This window comes from Polypterus senegalus, chromosome 8 (assembly GCF_016835505.1).
Source record: "Polypterus senegalus isolate Bchr_013 chromosome 8, ASM1683550v1, whole genome shotgun sequence".
Lineage (NCBI taxonomy): Eukaryota > Metazoa > Chordata > Cladistia > Polypteriformes > Polypteridae > Polypterus > Polypterus senegalus.
Genome location: NC_053161.1, coordinates 47909416 through 47929424, shown reverse-complemented (window position 1 = coordinate 47929424; position 20009 = coordinate 47909416). Strand labels below are relative to the sequence as shown.

The following is a 20009-nucleotide window of genomic DNA, read 5'->3' as shown; positions in this document are numbered from 1 at the left end:
AGATGACAATGGAAAATGTAGTTAGGATTGTAAATTATATCCGAGGACAGTCACTAAAGCACAGAGAGTTTCAGTCTTTAGTGTAGGAATATGAAACTCACTATCACGACATTATGCTGCACGCCGAAAGTCGATGGTTAAGCCAAGAAAGTATTTTATTATGGTTTATAGATTTGCTCCCAATACTTCAACAGTTTATTCAGCAGAAAGGAGCACACTGATCTGGCATATGTCAATGACCAAAAATTCATACTGGATGTTGCTTTTCTTACCAACATCACAGGGCATTTAAATGCACTTAAATCTGAAGTTACAAGGAAACAAGACAATTCTCCCTGTTCTTGTTAGTAATGTTTTGGCTTATCAAGAAAAGCTGCTTCTCTATCAAGAACAGCTTCAACAAGGTGATTTTACTCATTTTCCATCCCTGAGTGCTTGAGTTGGACAACTGCACAGCACTGCTTTCCACCCAGTGGGGTTCACAGCTTATCTTGCTGAACTTTCAAGAGAATTTAACAATCGTTTTAATGATCTAAAACCACTGATCCAAATGATTCATGCAATTGAAAATTCATTTATTACTAAAGCGAAATCTGCTTTGGAGCTCACAGAGATCTTTGTTGTTTCAAAAGCCATATTTGAAAATAAGCTTATTGATTTGGAGAATGACTGCATTTTACAATATAAGTATACAGAGGAACTAGTTTTGAACTTTTGCATACATTATGCATCAGGTGGAGAGTATGGTGTTATCCTAACTTGCACAAAAAAAAAAAAAGTTACACATGCAAAACTGAATTTTCAGCAATGGAGATCTTCAACTACAAACAACGCAATTCCCTCACTGACAAGCACGTAACAAACTGTCTGGGTGCTGCAATAACTGAGTATCAGCCTGACAAAGAAACTGGTCAGCAAATTGCAAACCCAGTTTTCACATTAGACAAGATTACAGTATGTGTTTTGTATATAGGATTATATTAAATGTATTTTAATGTACATACGAGTTATAGATGAAAGTAACTGCTGGGCGCATTTTTCACAAAAGAACCAGATGATGAGTATATGTATATAATTAATCATAACTGAGTTTTCATCAAGTACAATATTTCTATTTGACATGTTGTTTATGGGGGCGCCACGGTGGTGCAATGGTAGCGCTGCCTTGTAGTTAGGAGACTTGGGTTCGCTTCCTGGGTCTTCCCTGCGTGGAGTTTGCATTTTCTCCCCGTGTCTGTGTGGGTTTCCTCCAGGTACTCCAGTTTCCTCCCACAGTCCAAAGACAAGAAGGTTAGGTAAATTGGGAATTCTAAATTGTCCCTATTGTGTACTTTGTGTGTGCCCTGCGGAGGGCTACCGCCCTACCCGGGGTTTGTTTCCTGCCTTGCGCCCTGTGTTGGCTGGGATTGGCTCCAGCAGACCTCGTGACCCAGTAGTTCAGATGTAGTGGGTATGGTGGGGCTTGGCAGTGTTCACATGTTACCTACATATTATACTTATATGCAAAAGTAGATTGGGAAATAAAAAATTAATTGATCTAAATTACATTAAAGTTTTAAATAGCTTTCATAATTATTTAATTTTAAGCTGCATTTTTACTTTAATAAAATTGTTCTTATCTAGTGATATGATTACAAGAGAAGTCTTATATTAGCTCAGCTTTAAATAAAGTGCCAATTACTACATTATTCTTTTGAAGGATTGTTCATTAAACAGAACACCAAATGCAAAGAAAATCTTTTAAATAGATTTGCTAATTTTTAAAACATTCTAAATTAAATCTTTAGGAAACAACTAATAGCAAAAATGTCAGAAATTGTTACTTGTTTTGCATTGCAGCCCTTTAGTCAGGCTAATTCCCAGTTTTTGGACCCTGAAGTACATGAAGTTGAGTACCACTGATCTAGACAGATGACCAGGGAGACAAGCCTGTCGACATTTCATGTTTAGAAATGCTTTAGTTACATTAAAAGCACTGTATTAAAACAGCCTAAAAAACAACATTAGCAAAAGATAAAATGTGTTTACACCTAACTACGGTATACATTACAATAACTCGTCTTATTTGTATTAAGAAATAAGACCATTTAGTACAGAAATGGAGTCCTCACTGAATCCCCACGTTACTACACAAAATAGAGCCTTTTTAAATTTGTTAGTTTTCATAGTTCTGAACTTTAATCAGTGTTCATTAGAGTATGCATCAAGTAGCTTTATATGTTCCTACATTCCAAGTCTGTTGCAGACTAAACTTTACATTTGAATGTACAGAGGGTAGGATATAAAACTTGAAAGTTCAACTTATTAACTTATGGGTTGTTTCTTTGTTGTTTGTGGGAAGGTTGCATCCTCTGGGTTTTGTTGTGGCTCAACTGCAATGTTGCCACAGGTTGGGATATTATGCATTTCGAGAAAGCTATATAATGAACTCACTATCACGTAGGAGTACTTTGGAAGCTATACAGGCCTGATAAGAGTACCAATTAGTTTTGAGATGCATCCCCATTTCCTATGCCTTTCTAAGGTGATCAGAATTTTATTTTCTTAATTATAGCCATGTGTACATCATTAAACTGCATAAGACAGACCAATTTAAATAACTTTCTAACATTTTACACAGTACAATGACCTCATATTCTATTCTGGCAAAGAAATATTTCATTAATTAAATTGGAATTATTTACTACTTTAGCAGCTGCTCTTCCTTTACACAAATCAGTTCTTATTTTATCTACTTCTTTTTCTACTATACACATCACTTCCTCTAAACAATATAAAAATGTATTGTTACACATTCTATGTTTGTAATAGTAATGTAAGGACTAACTCCGATTGAGAAATTGTTTTATAGTAAAAATGTAGCTTTTAACAAAGCACAATGGGCTCTACATTTTTCAAGCAATTCTGTACTTTACTGAAAAGTTTCAATTATTAATTCATTCAACAACAATTTATCCATGGGTTACATGTTACCCACCACCCCAATTCACTAGTGGCTAACAACAATTACCTTATTTCTACAATTGCTCTAATTTTGAAATGTACTTTTCTACTTGTTCCCTACATTACTCAACTACAGCATCTACATTCTGGCACAGTACTTTCCTAACTGTTCTCTTCTGCTGGATGTCACAGATGCCCCAGTCATTATGAAGTCAAATATATTAAAAAAAAAAACACTAGTTATGGTTGAAAATTTGGATTTTTTCCCCTTTTTTATTTGTTCTATTTTTTAAATGCTTCTTTAAAAAGTCTTTACTTTCCAACTGTCACTATTATGGCACTCCTGCTATGAAGTAGCATCTGAAAAGATGACACATAGGTTTCATGCTATGTGCATAATGTCACATGGCAAGCTAGGGCTAACTGCTGTCAGTTAATCATATTTGCTCTAGATATTCCTTCCTATGAGTGTTTCATTCTCCCTAGTTTAAATATTATGATAAACAAAACTTTGAACTTTTTGCATCATCTCTGGAAGTATTCTAGCCCAGTGATGAGAAGAAAAATACATCCTCATGATAGTTCAAGCTTTTCACTTTCATCAAAGGAAAAAAAATCAAAATAACTTAATCAATATTTATAACAACTAAGTATTAGAAGATTCCTCTACCAAAAATCTCACCTCTCCTCTATATTGTAAAAAAGACACTTGAAACAAAAGCATCAACTGTGTAATAAACCCATACACAGTATATGCAGTATCCAACAAAATGCTCCAAAAGAGAAGTCCGCCAAGTTAAAAGTCACTGTGTTAAAATATTAACAGTAACATCATATGACATTTTAAGCTCCCTTCCTTTCTAATTTATTTCAGTATAATTGTGAATAATTCAGTTTCAAATTTATAAACATCTAAAAACCCATGTTTTATTGATCCTACATATTGTTCATGTTTAGGAAGCATATTTTTGTATGCACATGTCAGATACAATCCTAAATCATTTGGGGATGTGGGTGGGGATGGATTTTTTGGAGCTTTCTGCATTTTGGAATTGTTAACTTATATTGCCAGGCATTGCATATATACACTAAAACTTTTATCACTCCCACTTTTAGAGGGTCATGACCCACATTTAAGAACAACTGCATAAGCCTGGGAACTGCTCATGTCCCATACAATGTGTGTGATAATACTTTCATTAAGCTCCGTTTATTTGAATTGCCAAGAAGCAGGGGGGTCTGGCAGTGAGGTCTTTAAGATCCTGAACACCACAATTTCTCAATTATTTTCATGCTGTGATCAAATAAAACCAAAATTAAGACTCACTACTTATGTTTCCTAAATTTTGAAAATAATAATTTAACAAAAGTAAGATCAGATTGGGGAGGACTAAAGTATTCACACCAATCTCTAACATAAATGGAATGCATCTGATCATTTTTTTTTTTACTACATATAGATATTTATTTAATACTTAGTCATTGTATTTCGATCTCCTAATGTAGGAGGTAGAATTTCTAAGGAGAAAAGATGCCTAGATGAGAGTTTGTATATAAAATTAAAACATTTTCCCCCTGTATATAAAAAGTATATCTTCTTAGTAATTCTGTACAATAAAAAATTTCTTTGGCAAATGAAGAAACATACTCTACTACTAAGAGCTTGGATTGTTGCTCACAGCTAACACAAAAAGAAGAGTATGTAGTTATGATATTAAGCGATGTTTCTCTTGAACACAGATTTGATTTTAAGAATCACTCAGGACATCAGTTCACTATTTCTATTTGATGGGACAGATTGAATCATCGATGGGATTCCTCAGAACGAAAAAAAATCAAGAATCTGGTGTTAGTGAGGTACTTTTAGAAAAATCATGGCCTGAATTGTGGTAATACATTGTTTAGTTGTAACCATGCTTCTTTTCTACCTTGTAGCTGCAAAGCTGTACTGTTTTAGTTATTTTTATTTATCTGTTTTATATATTTATCGAGAACTGTTATTTGATAACTTGGTTAGCAATGACCATCATTTCTTAGTGCTGATCTGACAAACATATCAAATGACACCCAAAAAATCTCAAGTTATGAAAGAAAATAAGAAAACATACAAAATAGCAAGGTAAAAGAAGGTACCTAAAAAAAGGGACTGCTTTCTTTCATCATTTAAGTGCCCATGTAGATGTATTAATAATTGTCTTTAGCTGTTAAAAATTTTTCTCCTCCCTTCAATCATTTGAGTCTATAAGCAATCAAAAGAACCTTCCAAATTTTACAAATAAAAAACATGATATACAACACATTCTAAACAGCCCCATCTTTTAATAATCATGATAATATTTTTCAATTTATTATACTGATTATCCAGTCTGGAAACCTTTAAACTTTACAATATACATTTAGCCACACATTTTCCAAATATTCTTATTACATACTGAAAGACAGACAGTATGGCATATTGTAATGCCGCACCTAGAGAAAATATTCCTAATTAAAAACTTGCTCAAACCTTAATGATTGCTGAAAATGGCTTGAATGTTAGTTATAGTAAGAAAGTGCTGTTCAGTGAACTAAATGCAATAATACTTTTAACATCAAAAAATGTTAAACTTTTTCAGCTAAGACATCTAATACGGTGTACTACATTAATTTAAGGCTACAAAATGTATACAAAAGTTCAGAAGCAATGTCTCTATGATCAAACAGTGAACTTTGTGAGCTGTAATGTCAAAGGTCTCAATTACGAATTAAAGAGAAAGAAAAGTATTCTCTCACCTAACAGGTCTAAGTGCCAAGACAGTATTTGTACAGGAGACCCACTTATTAAGCAAGAATCAGTTCTGATTTCCAAGAGAATGGACAGGTCAAATATTCCACTCCAGCTATACAAAGAAAACTAGAGGTGTGGGAATCTTAAAACACAGAACAATTTCATTGGTAGTATCAAATGTAGTATTTGAAGGGTGATATGTGATTGTTATGGGTAATTTGCATAAGCACAGCCCTTCACCTACAATTTTAACTTAGTTACAAAGTGATCAAAACTCTCGTTTATATCCTGCGTCCTCTCATTAAACTTGTATCCCGCATTACCCGTGGGCATGACAAACGCCAGCGGCAGCGTGTCTATGAACTTAATTTAAACTTTAGGTTTACACAGTGTTTTGTTTCCGAAGTAGCAGCACTCATGAATATGGTTGTATATGTCACTCGCTCGCTTCTTATTGTTTCGCTGCCTTCTCAATTATATAATGCATGTTTTCTTCAGCGCTTTTTGGAGCTCTTCCTGGTTTTCTACGCACTGCGTTGATAGTCAGTTCACGTGATTACGGGAGGCGTGATGATGTCACACGAAACCCGCGCTTTCGAGCTCAACTCCATTACAGTATATGGAGAAAAATAGCTTCCAGTTATGACCATTACGCGTAGAATTTCGAAATGAAACCTGCCCAACTTTTGTAAGGAAGCTGTAAGGAATAAGCCTGCCAAATTTCAGCCTTCTATCTATACGGGAAGTTGGAGAATTAGTGATGAGTCAGTGAGTGATTGAGTGAGTCAGTGAGGGCTTTGCCTTTTATTAGTATAGATTTCTCCCACAAAAATAAATCAGAAACCAAGAAGGCATCAGAGTTAATCAGTGAAATTGTCAGAATAGATAAAGAACATACCAGGATCTCACTTGAGGCACTTTATAGGAAAAGAAGGGGTTTGCAATCAGAAGTCAACGTCTTGGTAACAAAAGAAACGGAACAACTTATTTTTAAATTGCTACGTAATTACTATGAAGAACAGAAGGCTAATAAGATCTAAGCTCAACAAATTCACAAGCAGGAAGTTGGCGATGCAATACAGTAATCCCTCGCTATATCGCGCTTCGACTTTCCCGGCTTCACTCTATTGCAGATTTTATATGTAAGCTGAATGGCTCAGCGACGGAGCGCTGAAGTCGATTCCGCGGCGTTAACCAGGAAGTCTCATCTCGTCTCGCTCATTCAGCATCAACGTGTTTCACTGTGTAAAGAGTTAACTCTTTTGTGTTTATCTTTGTGCATAGTCAAGCCCTTCATTATGGCTCCAAAACGATCTGCTCCTGCTACTGCTTCAGGGGCCATGCCCAAGCACCAAAGGAAGATGCTAACGATTGCCGAAAAGGTAAACGTTTTGGATATGTTGAAAGAAGGGAAAAGCTACACTGCTGTAGGACGCCATTACGGCATCAATGAAGCTACGATTCTTTTTATTTAAAAAGTAGGAAAGGAATATAAGATCTACGGCCGCAGAGTCCTCTTAAACAAGTGCAAAACAAGTTGTAAGTGGATGTAATAAGACAGTAGTCTGGATGGAATCTGCTTTAGGGATTTGAATTGAAGACTGCCGGAAGAAGAACAACGGCGGTGCTACACAGTCGCCTGAAGAGGCTCCTTTAGAAGAGCTGTAACACTCTCCTTTGTTGTGCAGTAAAACCAAACTCATCGTTATCGGACAAGTCATTGTTGGTGAGTAACCATAATTAATTTTCTACTTACAGTACTTAGTACATGTACATACGTTTAGTGTCACTGTACACACATTTACTGTATACAATTTTTCTTGCATTGTACATATTTATTGCTGGTGGCTTGTCTATCGTAATGGCTGTAACATATGTGATATCGGAGACACTCGATATCTTTAAAATAATATTTAGGTTTTACTGTATATAAACATTGTGTTTACATACATAACTTCAATGAATCTTACCTAAAATCTAAGAGAATACAAAGGGTTTATGCTGTATAACTGTGCGGGGAATATTTATAAACAGTGTGGGAGAGTTTATAAGGGCTTAAAATATATAAAAATAACTATACAAACATATGGTTTTTACTTCACGGATTTTCACCTATCGGGGTTGTCTGGAACGCAACCCACGCGATCGAGGAGGGATTACTGTGCTAGAAATTACCAACACAGACGGAGACAAAAATCGTTGACCATAAAAGTATAATATATACAATTAGAGACTACTATAAGTCTTTATATTCTACTCAGTTTAAAGACACAATCTAATTTGTTTTGCAATGCATTACAGATACTGTAAATCTCTGACACTCTCAGAATTACTAAATGCTATTAACTCACTTCAAAGTGGGAAAGCAGCTGGCCCTGATGACTACTACTTCATTTTATATATAAAAAAAAAAAAATTCAATTAAGTTAGCTCCCCTTTCATTAGCAACATTTGTAGAAGCCAGAGACAATAAAATTCCATGTCAAACTTTTCACCAAGCATTAATTGCAGTCTTTTGTAAGAAAAATGACGACTTAATACAATGTGAATCATACAGACCAGTCTCACCTCTGTATAATAATGTTAAGATACTCTCCAAAGTTCTAGCTAGAAGGATAGAGAAAGTGCTTCCTTCAGTAATATCACAAGATCAAACTGTATTTATTAAAGGCAGACACTTAGCTTCCAATCTCCGATGCTTGCTTAATGTAATTTATGCTGCCCAAAAAAATTAAAGAACACTTTTAAATCAGAGTATAGAATCAAGTCAATTAAACCTCTGGGCTATTGATCTGGTCAGTTAAGTAGCAGAATGGGTAGTTAAATCAGTTTCAGCTGCTTTGGTGTTAATGAAATTAACAGGTGCACTAGAGGGGCAAAATTGAGACAACCCCCAAAACAAGAATGGTTTAACAGGTGGAAGCCACTGACATTTTTCCCTCCTCATCATCTTTTCTGACTTTTTCTTCACTAGTTTTACATCTGGCTACGGTCAGTGTTACTACGGGTAGTATGAGGAGATACCTGGCCATTACATAGGTTGCACAGGTAGTCCAACTTCTCCAGGATGGACATCAATATGTGACATTGCCAGAAGGTTTGCTGTGTCTCCCAACACAGTCTCAAGTGCATGGAGGAGATTCCAGGAGACAGGCAGTTAGTTACTCTAGGAGAGCTGGACAGGGCTGTAGAAGGTCCTTAACTCATCAGCAGGACTAGCACCTGCTCCTTTGGGCAAGGAGGAGCAATATGAGCACTGCCAGAGCCCTACAAAATGACATCCAGCAGGCCACTGGTGTGAATGTCTCTGACCAAACAATCAGAAACAGACTTCAAGAGGGTGGTCTGAGGGCCCTGTGCTCATTGCCCGGCATCGTGGAGCTTGATTGACATTTGCCATAGAATACCAGAATTGGCAGGTCCACCACTGGCACCCTGTGTTTATCACAGATTAGAGAAGGTTCACCCTGAGCACAAGTGACAGACGTGAAAGGGTCTAGAGAAGCCGTGGAGAATGTTATGCTGTCTGTAACATCGTTCAGCATGACCAGTTTGGTGGTGGGTCAGTGATAGTCTGGGGAGGCATATCCATGGAGGGACACACAGACTTCTACAGACTAGACAACAGCACCTTGACTGCCATTAAGTATCACGATGAAATCCTTGGACCCACTGTCAGACCCTATGCTGGTGCAGTGGGTCCTGGGTTCCTCCTGGTGTACAAAAAAATGCCCGTATTCAGGCAGTTCCTGGAGGTTGAAGGAATTGATACCATTGACTGGCCCACACACTCGCCTGCCCTAAATCCAATAAACATAATGACCAAAGATGTTCTAAGTTCATCCAACCAACCAGGTTGCACCTCAGACTGTGCAGGAGCTTAGTGATGCCCTGGTCCAGATCTGGGAGGAGATCCTGCAGGACACAGATTCCCTACAGATTTTATTATTTTTTCTCCAGCCGTCTGGAGTTTTTTTGTTTTTCTGTCCCCCCTGGCCATTGAACCTTACTCTTATTCGATGTTAATGTTGATTTATTTTTTATAATTATGTCTTTCATTTTTCTATTCTTTAATATGTAAAGCACTTTGAGCTACTGTTTGTATGAAAATGTGCTATATAAATAAATGTTGTTTGTTTGTTGTGACACCACCATCTCATTAGGAGCCCGACATTGTCAGGCATGCATACAAGCACGTAGGGGCCATACAAACTACTGAGTACGATTTTCAGTTGCTGCAATGAAATTTCGGCAAAATGGACTAGCATGCCACGTCATTTTTTCACTTTGATTTTCCCCATGTGTTTCAATTCAGCCTCTGTAGGTTGATAATTCCTTTCGCTCCTAACACATTACCCAGTCCATATCAGTATAGATATCCAACATGATTTTTTCCTCCCATTGAGATCTTTTGTGTTTTCAGTGTTCCTTTAATCTTTTGAGCTGTTTATTAACCCACACAGTCTAACACCCCAGAGATCTTATTATCTCTGGATGCACAGAAAGTTTAATGAGACTACAGTCTATCCGGAAAGTATTCACAGCACATCACTTTTTCCACATTTTGTTATGTTACAGCCTTATTCCAAAATGGATTAAATTCATTTTTTTCCTCAGAATTCTACACACAACACCCTATAATGACAACGTGAAAAAAGTTTACTTGAGGGTTTTGCAAATTTATTAAAAATAAAAAAAACTGAGAAAGCACATGTACATAAGTACACAAGTACACAAATCTGATGCAAATGCTGGCGATACAGTAAAGAAGAGAAAAACCATCACCATTGAAAATAAAGCAGAAATAATAAAAAGGTCTGAAAGAGGTGAAACTCCATCATTCATTGGCAGAGCACATGGTTACAGTGGGTCAACAATAGCATTTATTAAAATAATGTACCTGTTCCGACTTACATACAAATTCAACTTAAGTACAAACCTACAGTCCCTATCTCGTATGTAGCCCGGGGATTGCCTGTATTTGAAATTTAAAAAGATGCATTCAAAGAGCAACCCTACAATGACCTAAAGGAGAAGGTGGCATGACTCTACCTAACTTTGTTTTATTATTCACCAGCAAATATACAAGCTATAAAAATCTGGACATTGACACAAATAAATGAACACACACAGGCTTGGTCTGCAAAAGAAATAAAATCCTGCAGTCCTTGCTTTGTACCCCAGTAAATAAAAGCAATTGTCAATATACTAACAACCCAATTGTCCTTCGTTCACTCAGAATATGAAACCAATGTAGGAAGCACTACAGTAAAAAGGTACATCCACATGATAAGTACCTTTTTCCACTTTCTCAAACTTACACATTTTTCAATGTTTGGGAAACGTGTGGGATTAAATCACTTAGAGTTTTGTACATAAATAATGTCTTTGCAACCTACTAACAATTACACTCCAAATTTAGCTTCTCATCAACACAATTTTTCCACTACTTCTAAATTAGAAACTTTGGTAAACAAAATCTGCCCAACTTTCTTCACCTACCACCTATTTCTGTTCCAGAAGAAATATTGATCAGTTTTGAGGAATCAGACATTTTTATAATACACAAAAACATTTTAAAGTCCCTTCCTTTCAAAGATACCAGAGTACAATGGGAAAATTATCTCTTGTTCAACATTTCAGAAAAGTGATAGAAGGCAGCCATGCACAGAATTCATTCTAGCTCCAACTGCACAAAGCATACAATTATTCAACTTAAAATCTTTTAATCACATCTATTTCATTTAAAATTGTCCAAAATATTTTATGGCAAGATCCAACCTGCAAACACTGCAATTGAGGGCTAGCCTCATTGGGCCAAATGAACAGCATTCTGAGCCAAAATTTTTAAATGCCTTTCAGACAGCCTTGGTGTCACAATCACTCCTAACCTATTAGCAGCTATGTATGGTGTACTCTAAGATATGTTTGAAGTGTAGAAGGACAAACAAACTGTAATTGCCTTTTATTTCACTACTAGCACATCTTGCTCAACAGGAAGAATCCTAGCCCATCTATTTTAAGTCAGTGGGAAACTGATGTTATACACTATTTGAAATTGGAAAAAAATCTCACTTAGTGGATCTGTTCAAAACTTTTTTAAAAACCTGGCAGGATCTAATCAATATTTTAGAATAAGCTTTTATATCAAGGAAAAGGATTCTCCTCCCTCTTTTCTACTCTTAAAATGTTTTACTCGGACTGTTGGCCTTCCTCTCTTTCTGTTGGGTGGGGGATTGACTGAATTTAGTTTGTTAAGTTTGACTTGTTTGTATGGTTTTAATAAATTCAATAAAAAAAGACATCTTATACTGTAACATTTGTGATCATACCTCTTTGAGGTTAACTGGTTGGGCAAATATCTTAGCCGGATCTTTTTCTTCAAGCTGATTAATAACTGATCGCAGAAGAACAGTGAAAGGAGTTAGCTGCAGCTCAAGAGCAACTTGCTGAAGCTTGATCTGTTGAAGTAAAAAATAAACACATGCAAAATAACATTATCAAGCATGACCTGTTGAAGTAAAAAAGTAATGCCAAATAACATTAGCAACTCAATATTTTATATTAAAACGGAGAAAAAAATTCTCACTTCATCAAATAATTAGCACAATGCTGCAATCCTATTATAGTTTTGCTCATGTGAAACTGAATAGCATACTGAAGAAAATTCTGTACAGAAGTTAAATTTCATGATTAAACACACTCAAACATATACAGTATACATTAAATGCACACATCTCTAGCCTTAAACATGGAATCCTGATATTAACAGATAAAACAGTAACTACTTGAGAACAAACTAATCATTCCACTAGTAAAATATACAATAAAAAAATCAATTCATAATTAGTTTCTCTCAGTCATCACTTATCCAAACACGTAACGCTTACCTCTTCTCTTTTTAACTTTTCTCTTTTTCTTATCAATTCAACCAATAAGCGTGCTCTCTCAAGGTCATGACGAAGCCTGTGCCAATATTTTAACTGCTCTTTTAAAGCCTTGCTTTCTTCATCATCCTTTTTCTGTTTGGGGGGGAAAAAAATTAAAAGAAGCTCAAAAGTTGTATGTTAAAAAGTCAGATCCTTAACTGCAACTATTTTAAATTCTGTTCCATAAAAACATACTTCAATTACTTTTTATACAGTAGAAATCTTGCACTGTTACATTTTCTTTCTGCATTTTACTGAACTTAAATCATCCAACAAAAGAACTTGCCATAAGCATATGGTCTTCCTTAAAGCATATATACTTTACATTAGCCACAATACTACTGTACAAAGGAAAGAAACAACAGCAGTTACAGTCCTTTACTTTTTAAATTATTTTAACCAGAAATTGTTAGCAGACACTGATCTACCCAGCAGCAGTTTCAGTTAGAAATATCTGTTACTCTTAAAAACTGGTTTGGAAAGCTCTCTACCACAATTATGGCATAAACTTTTTTTTTATTTATTTATTTCACTGACGCAACATCTTTTATCTTTTATAAACTGTATTTCACACAAAAGGTACCAAAAATGATTTTAAACTTATTTATATTTTACCTTGGGTAATACTGACAACATTTTACCTAGAAGCAATAAATGAAACCATTACATCCATATCCATTTATGATATATGGAGTTTTTGGCATTATTGTGCCTAAATTACATACCCAAAAATAAATAAATTATTATGCTTATGTAATGAAGCAGATGCAAATGGCATTTTAGACATTTCTCTCCAAAATTTTAGAGTATATAACCAAGGCATTTTATATCCATCCATCATCCAACCCGCTATATCCTAACTACAGGGTCACGGGGTTCCGTTGGAGCCAATCCCTGCCAACACAGGGTGCAAGGCAGGAACAAATCCTAGGCAGGGCTCACACACACAAACTAAGCACACACTAGGGACAATTTAGGATTGCCAATGCACCTAACCTGCATGTCTTTGTGGACTGTGGGATGAAACCGGAGCACTCGGAGGAAACCCACACAGACACGGAGAGAACATGCAAACTCCACGCAAGGAGGACCCAGGAAGCAAACCCAGGTCTCCTAACTGCGAGGCAGTGGCGCTACCACTGCACCACCCTGCATTTTATAGCATAGGTATATATTTGTAGAACCAATGTCACTGGTGTTCACAGATTTCATAGTGTTCGGAGTTCTTGAACTGGGCTGGTGCAAGTGATGCTTGAAGCTAAAGGGAACTCCAATCTCTAACCTTTGATGTTTTGTACTAATTTACACATATTTTGACATACAAGGGGGAGCCCCACACCGCATTGCATAAAAGTAAAGAACTGGGATGAGGAACATGACACAGTGTACTGCCAGTAATTTTGGTTGCACTTTAAGCAGTGATTGGAAGCAAATAGTGTTGTGTCTCAGATGTAGCATGTCTATAACTAAGTGGCTGACTCTGCATTTGTTTTAGGCACTGGCCAGTATGAAGAGTACAGCTTATTTCTTTTCTTACTGTAACATCACTACATCACTTAAATACAATTTCTTTTTAATTTTTATTTTATCCTTAAAAAAATATATATAAAGGTTTACTTTTCCACAATCCATGGTGTCCACCTTTCTCCTCCATCACGGATGGTCGCTACTATAGGAATGTAACTGTATAAACAATAAATCTGAAATAAACTGAATCTACACATCAAAGCAGTGCCTTACAGTTTTCTTTTTAATATTGTTTTTTTTTTTAATCCAGTGCCATTGTCCTCCTGATTGCACAGCTTGCAATACCAATCAACACTCAGCTTTATGTGCTTTTTGTGACGTGTTGCTTGCATGGAGTGTAAGAAAATGCAAATTATGAGCTACAGTAAAGCCAAGTCATGATCAAACAACAAAGTACTCTTTTTTATCTATAATGCATGCAGAGTCATTTTTTTATCAGAAGGTGGTAGAGAGACAACTGAGAACTGCATGTTTGAGTAAGAAAGTTATTAATTCTAGTTTTTTAAAGAAAAAAAAACAAAAAGCAAAAATAGCTTCCTGTTGGATGAAATGCCCCAATTTATGATGAGGCAGATCTAATTTTAGTTTTGTGCCAATATGGCATGATTTGCAGGCATTTCTAATTAAATTGGAACAAATCACCTTTCAAATCATTGTAATAACATTACTGAATAGCACTACATGTTGCAGCAATCTGAGAGACAACAAAACTACTGCGTCCCAAGGTAAAACTCCCGCACACCAATTTGTTTACCACTAGCTACAGAGAATAATTACATTTTTTACAATAGATTAGGGTTTTTGTGGCGCAGTTCACGCATCTAGCCTTGCTTTCTGTTGCAGTTGCCCCACAAAGGTTGTGCGTTTTTATTTATGAATAAACTAAGTACATTAATCCATTTTCATATAAGCTTCTTCCAGTTCTGGGTCAAGGGATGGAGGAGATGCCTTCCCTGTCAGCCATGGGGGCATGGCTATAGTCTAGTGTTGGGCGGTATACTGGTTCATACCAAAAAACGTTTATTTTTGTTGTGATGTGGATTTTTCTTATACCGGAACACCGGTTTAAATACCCTAAACAACATTTGGAATGTGGTGCAGCGGGAAACTGTTTAAGGGGGGACCTTTTTCACTGGTGCACCGCTAAATACGCATACAACGGACTCCATGCATTAGTGGAGGTATTGAGCGGTGAAAATGGACAGAGAACATTCTGAAAGTGAAGCAGACGATAAAGTTGAACATGATGACACAGAAGAACTTTTGACGTAAAAAGGTGCTGTGTCTGTTGTCTGGAGATACTTTGGTTTTAAAAGGTCAGATGTGGACCATTATGTTAAAATGTGTGAATACCGTTTCTATACTTCTGGATAATACTGCAAGCCAAGTTGTACTTGTTTTATTTATTTTTTCAATACTGTGTAATGTACGTGGTTACTGTGTAATAGTGGGACGATGCCAGTCCCCTACAGACTCTCTCTTTCCACATGGGATTCTGTTGAACCAACACCGTCGACAGTTATGACCGAGATGAGCTGAGAAAAAAGTGCTCAAGTGCTTTTGTTAAAAACTGTTAAAAGTAAAACCAAGTGTGTCTGTTGTGCAGTGTTCAGAAAAATACAGTACCAAAATAAATATCAAATCCATAAAGCCAGAGAAACGTGGGGATAAAATCCATAATAAAATCTGTTAAAATGCAGTCTCTCTCCTCGCCTGATCGCAGCACACCACCTTGTCTTAATGGCTCACCCTTCACTGATGTTGCTGGTGGAGCCTTTGCAGCACGAACTGCCCGCCATACTGCGCAGCCAGACTGTCCAAGGTCAGCACACCTCCTGTCTTCCTTCGTGCTCACTCAGTCGCTCCTCAGATCCATTGGGAGGTCTTACATTTCACTCGCCCCACTCTAAACGCTTAGTCATTAGGGCGAACCAGCCCCTAGATCACCTCAGCCTGCGCTCCCTCACGGAGCCCCAGCTTGTGCTACCTTCTCCTTCCTGATGTCTGGATCGTCTCCCATGACTGCCTTTTCCCTTCTTTAACTTCTTTGTGTTCTATCTTTTCTTTTTTCCTTTCCCCTATCCTGCCGGCCCATAAATATACGCTTCCGTGGGCGCAGCGCCTTATTCACACACCGCAGTAAGCCGACGAACCAATTGAGAACGATCGGGTACGACTCGCCCCAATCACCTCATCAACTCCCCACAGTTGTACAATCGCACCCACAGAGATGGACACGGCGAACTGGATTTAAAAACGGACCAGATTTTTTTTTTAGCATTATAAATGCAAGTTGCAGTTTTATTATTTGTATATATATAGCTTAGCTTGAAGCAAGATCCATATTAATGCAATTTGCCTTAATAACAGTTCAGTTGGTAAAGATGTCATCACCAAGTTACACTTGTTTTATTTTATTTTGGTGAATACTGTGTAATGTACCTGGGCTTGAAGTTCTGAAGTAATAGTATTATTACAGGAAGTTGCACTATTATTTATTGTTATTATTTATTAGTTGAAATATTATGCAGTTTAATGATGGTAAAGTTGTCACTTTAACATGCCAGTGGACAAAGATTGTTAACATTAACAGAAAGTGTAGCTGGTTTACAAAAAATATTTACCAACTGTTCGTTTTCTAAGACATGTTCAGTGCAATACAACTTTTGACAAGTATCTCTGGATATTTTACTAAGTCTATATGCCTCTTTGGATGGTTGACAATTTGTTGTCAAAATTTTAGTTTAAGTTGCTTGCAAAATTTGTTCAGTAAAAAGGTTCTATATTTAGACTGCAACTGTCATGCAATGTGATTCTTTCTCTTCATTAGTGCCCCCCCTCCTTGAAAACTATCACTTTATGGGACCTGTATTAATACTTGTGTGCACATTAAAATGTTTTTTTGTACAATGTACAATTCTCATGACAGTGGAATTGGTTATTCTTAGCCAGTCTACTGTAGTAATTGCAGTGGAAAATGTAGTTAACTCATGCATGGAGAAAAAAAATAGCGTTGAAAACTGTGAAATAAGATTTTGGTCATACTGCCCAGCACTACTATAGCCCCAGAGCTAGTCACATATTCATTCACCTAAACTATTGACCCAGGGTCCAATACATTGTGTCCAAGCCACCTAAACAGCACATTTTTGCCATGCAAAAGGAAAACTGACATACCCAGAACAGCATGGTGGAATTGACATTTGATCGACTGTAGAAATATGGTGATGATGGCAGTGGAGGGGGTTTGGGTGAAAAGGAAATCAATTACCTTAATCTCACACTATCCAGCCTTTAACTCAAGTAAATTTATTTGGAGAAAAATTAATTCCTTATCAAGAAATTATTTTTAACAAAACCATAAATGCAATGATTATTGGAACCCCTACATTTAATATTTTGTACGATCTCCCTTTGCCAATAAAACAGCACGAAGTCTTCTCTTAGAATATAAACTTTGACATAAACTCGCTTTACATTAGAGTTTTATGAAATAAATAATACCTCTATTTGCAGTATTCTTTGTTGTTTAAAAAGCACACAAAACGAAACTGAAAAAACACTAAAACAGTAACACAAAGAAATTCTACTATAGAACACTAACTGAATGCTTACAGCAAATGTGTTTTATAATACTGCAAAATGCACATATTAATCTACTTTAAATCTATTAGTATTTAACATGGTGAATCTACAAATTTTTCAGATTTTTACCTGCTGAGAAGTCCGTTGTGACTGCAAACTGGACTGTAATCGCCTCAATAATGGAACACCATTTCTGGACTGTCTTTTCAGTGACCAATAGCTTAAAATACGTTCAATAAATAATTTCTTACGCTGCACAGCAATCTGATTAAGAATTGTGTTCAACCTGGAAATGAAACAAAAAAGAACATCATTTAAAAATTTAGGAGTAAAATAAAAAACATGTAGCAAATGACACGGACTAAATAATTTTAATACTATATAACCATCTAGGAGGGGGAGTGGGGAAAAGGTAAAAATACATATTTGGAATAGAAAACTTGCCACTTCAGCATTTACTCTATAGCAACTCAGAGATCTACTGTAGTGGGGAAGCTGAAAATTTGACATATGGGTTGGTTATAATACTTACTAAACTGTGATAACAATTTTAATATTTTTGATTGTACTAAAAAAAACACAGTATATTAACAACTAGTTAGTCCCAACTATAAGCAGAAATTCAAATCAAGATTTTAGGCAGTGTACTACCAAAAACGTAATGAATTAAAATGTTATTCTCTCTATTATAAAAAAAAATCCTGGAAAGGAAAAGCAGGGTGACGGCAAAAAAAGATTGTAAAGATCACATTAGAGCAAACAAAAGGAAATTAATCATCAGGACCAGGTGTAATTGAAAAAATAGCAGGACAAAGCAAGGTCAGAAATAAAAGGCAAAGAGCAGAAAACAAAGTCTTTTCACTTTCGCATCATTCAATGCACAAAACGTATATTTACACAATAATGGACCATACGCTATGAGAATCTGTGGTCTGATAACAGTTAAAGCAAGGACAAGTTTAATTTCAAAGAAAACACAATTCGGCCAGGTGTATATTATGATATATTATGTATACATAATAATAATGTGTATATTATGATCACGGAGAAGCAATGCAAATTTTAACAGGCGACAAGAAAGGTAATGTATATATTCTGCGAATAACATTAGACGTCAAAGAAGATCTTGATATGCCATTTGTATTAAAATGTTTACAATTTCCCATGAGAACAGCTTTTGCTATGACAATTAACAAATCACAGGGACAAACATTAGAAAAAGTCAGATTATTTATTATAGAAACAGGAACAATATTCACTCATGGGCAGTTATATGTTGCGTTGTCACAATGTGTCTCCAAAAATGGAATCAAAATTCAATGCGATCATGAAGAAAAGGTAATTCCAAATATTGTTTTTAATGAAGCTTTAAAGTAAAAGTGCAAATAAAGAAATTGAAACAAATCCAAAGGAAAAAAAAAGCTTTTAAAATTGTATATCTGATTAACCAAACACAGGGGTTGGCAAATGAAGCAAGCAGGGGCAGAGCCCCCTAGTATTTCTAAAAATAGGAGGCAGAATGACGTTTTGTCTTGTACTCATGGCATTAACACGACATATGACGTGTGCTACAGTGAGATATGACAGTTTATTTAGATAAGCATAATGAATGGTGCATACTGATATTTTAATATTTTCCTATGTTTCAAAATATAAACAGAAAATATTACCTAAATCTGGGCTAACAACATTACATACAAGTAAAAGCCAATCTGACATTAAACCTACAAAGACCACTATAAGAGAATTGTGATTTAATAATAGATAATAAATAATATAATAATGTTTCTGACAAGATGGCACCTTCTTGTGTGGAGAGAATTTAATTCACTTCATTTTTGTATAGTGTTATTTAACGACTGCAAACTGAGCGCTGTAACAAGTTCACAGGTAAAAGCTAGTAAAAATTTTATATATTACTAATAAAATAATGAGAACACATAAAGGTGGTGGAAGATTATTTATATTTACTAAAGCACATATTTTTGTATTCATATTTCCTATAAACAGAAAAAAACTTTCCATTGGGTCAATGTCCAAATTAGTATCCACCACTGCCACTGCTGCTACAAACGTTTAAACATCAGGGTGTACTTGTATTTTTTTGTAAATGATGTGTGCTAATAAAAAGAAAGAAAGAAAAACTGTATTTATTACTACAGTTTTCTCTTAAACTGTGACTTTATCATACTTTGCCTAAGCTTTTCAATGTGCTACAGACATTTTGGTTTTATTAAAATAAAAATAAAACTTGGGCT

At 35.8% G+C, this 20009-nt stretch overlaps 1 protein-coding gene across 2 annotated transcripts in view; it reads right to left on the bottom strand.

The window, feature by feature from the left end:
* The window catches only part of brd1a (bromodomain containing 1a), a 128080-nt gene that overhangs the window by 91972 nt on the left and 16099 nt on the right, over positions 1 to 20009 (bottom strand). For both annotated transcript variants that reach the window (XM_039761072.1, XM_039761071.1), the window contains exons 3-5: positions 17881 to 18037; positions 12601 to 12732; positions 12043 to 12171 (exon numbers count right to left, since the gene is read on the bottom strand). In XM_039761072.1, coding sequence (XP_039617006.1) covers positions 12043 to 12171; positions 12601 to 12732; positions 17881 to 18037 — 418 coding nt within the window. The remainder of the gene's footprint in view (positions 1 to 12042; positions 12172 to 12600; positions 12733 to 17880; positions 18038 to 20009) is intronic.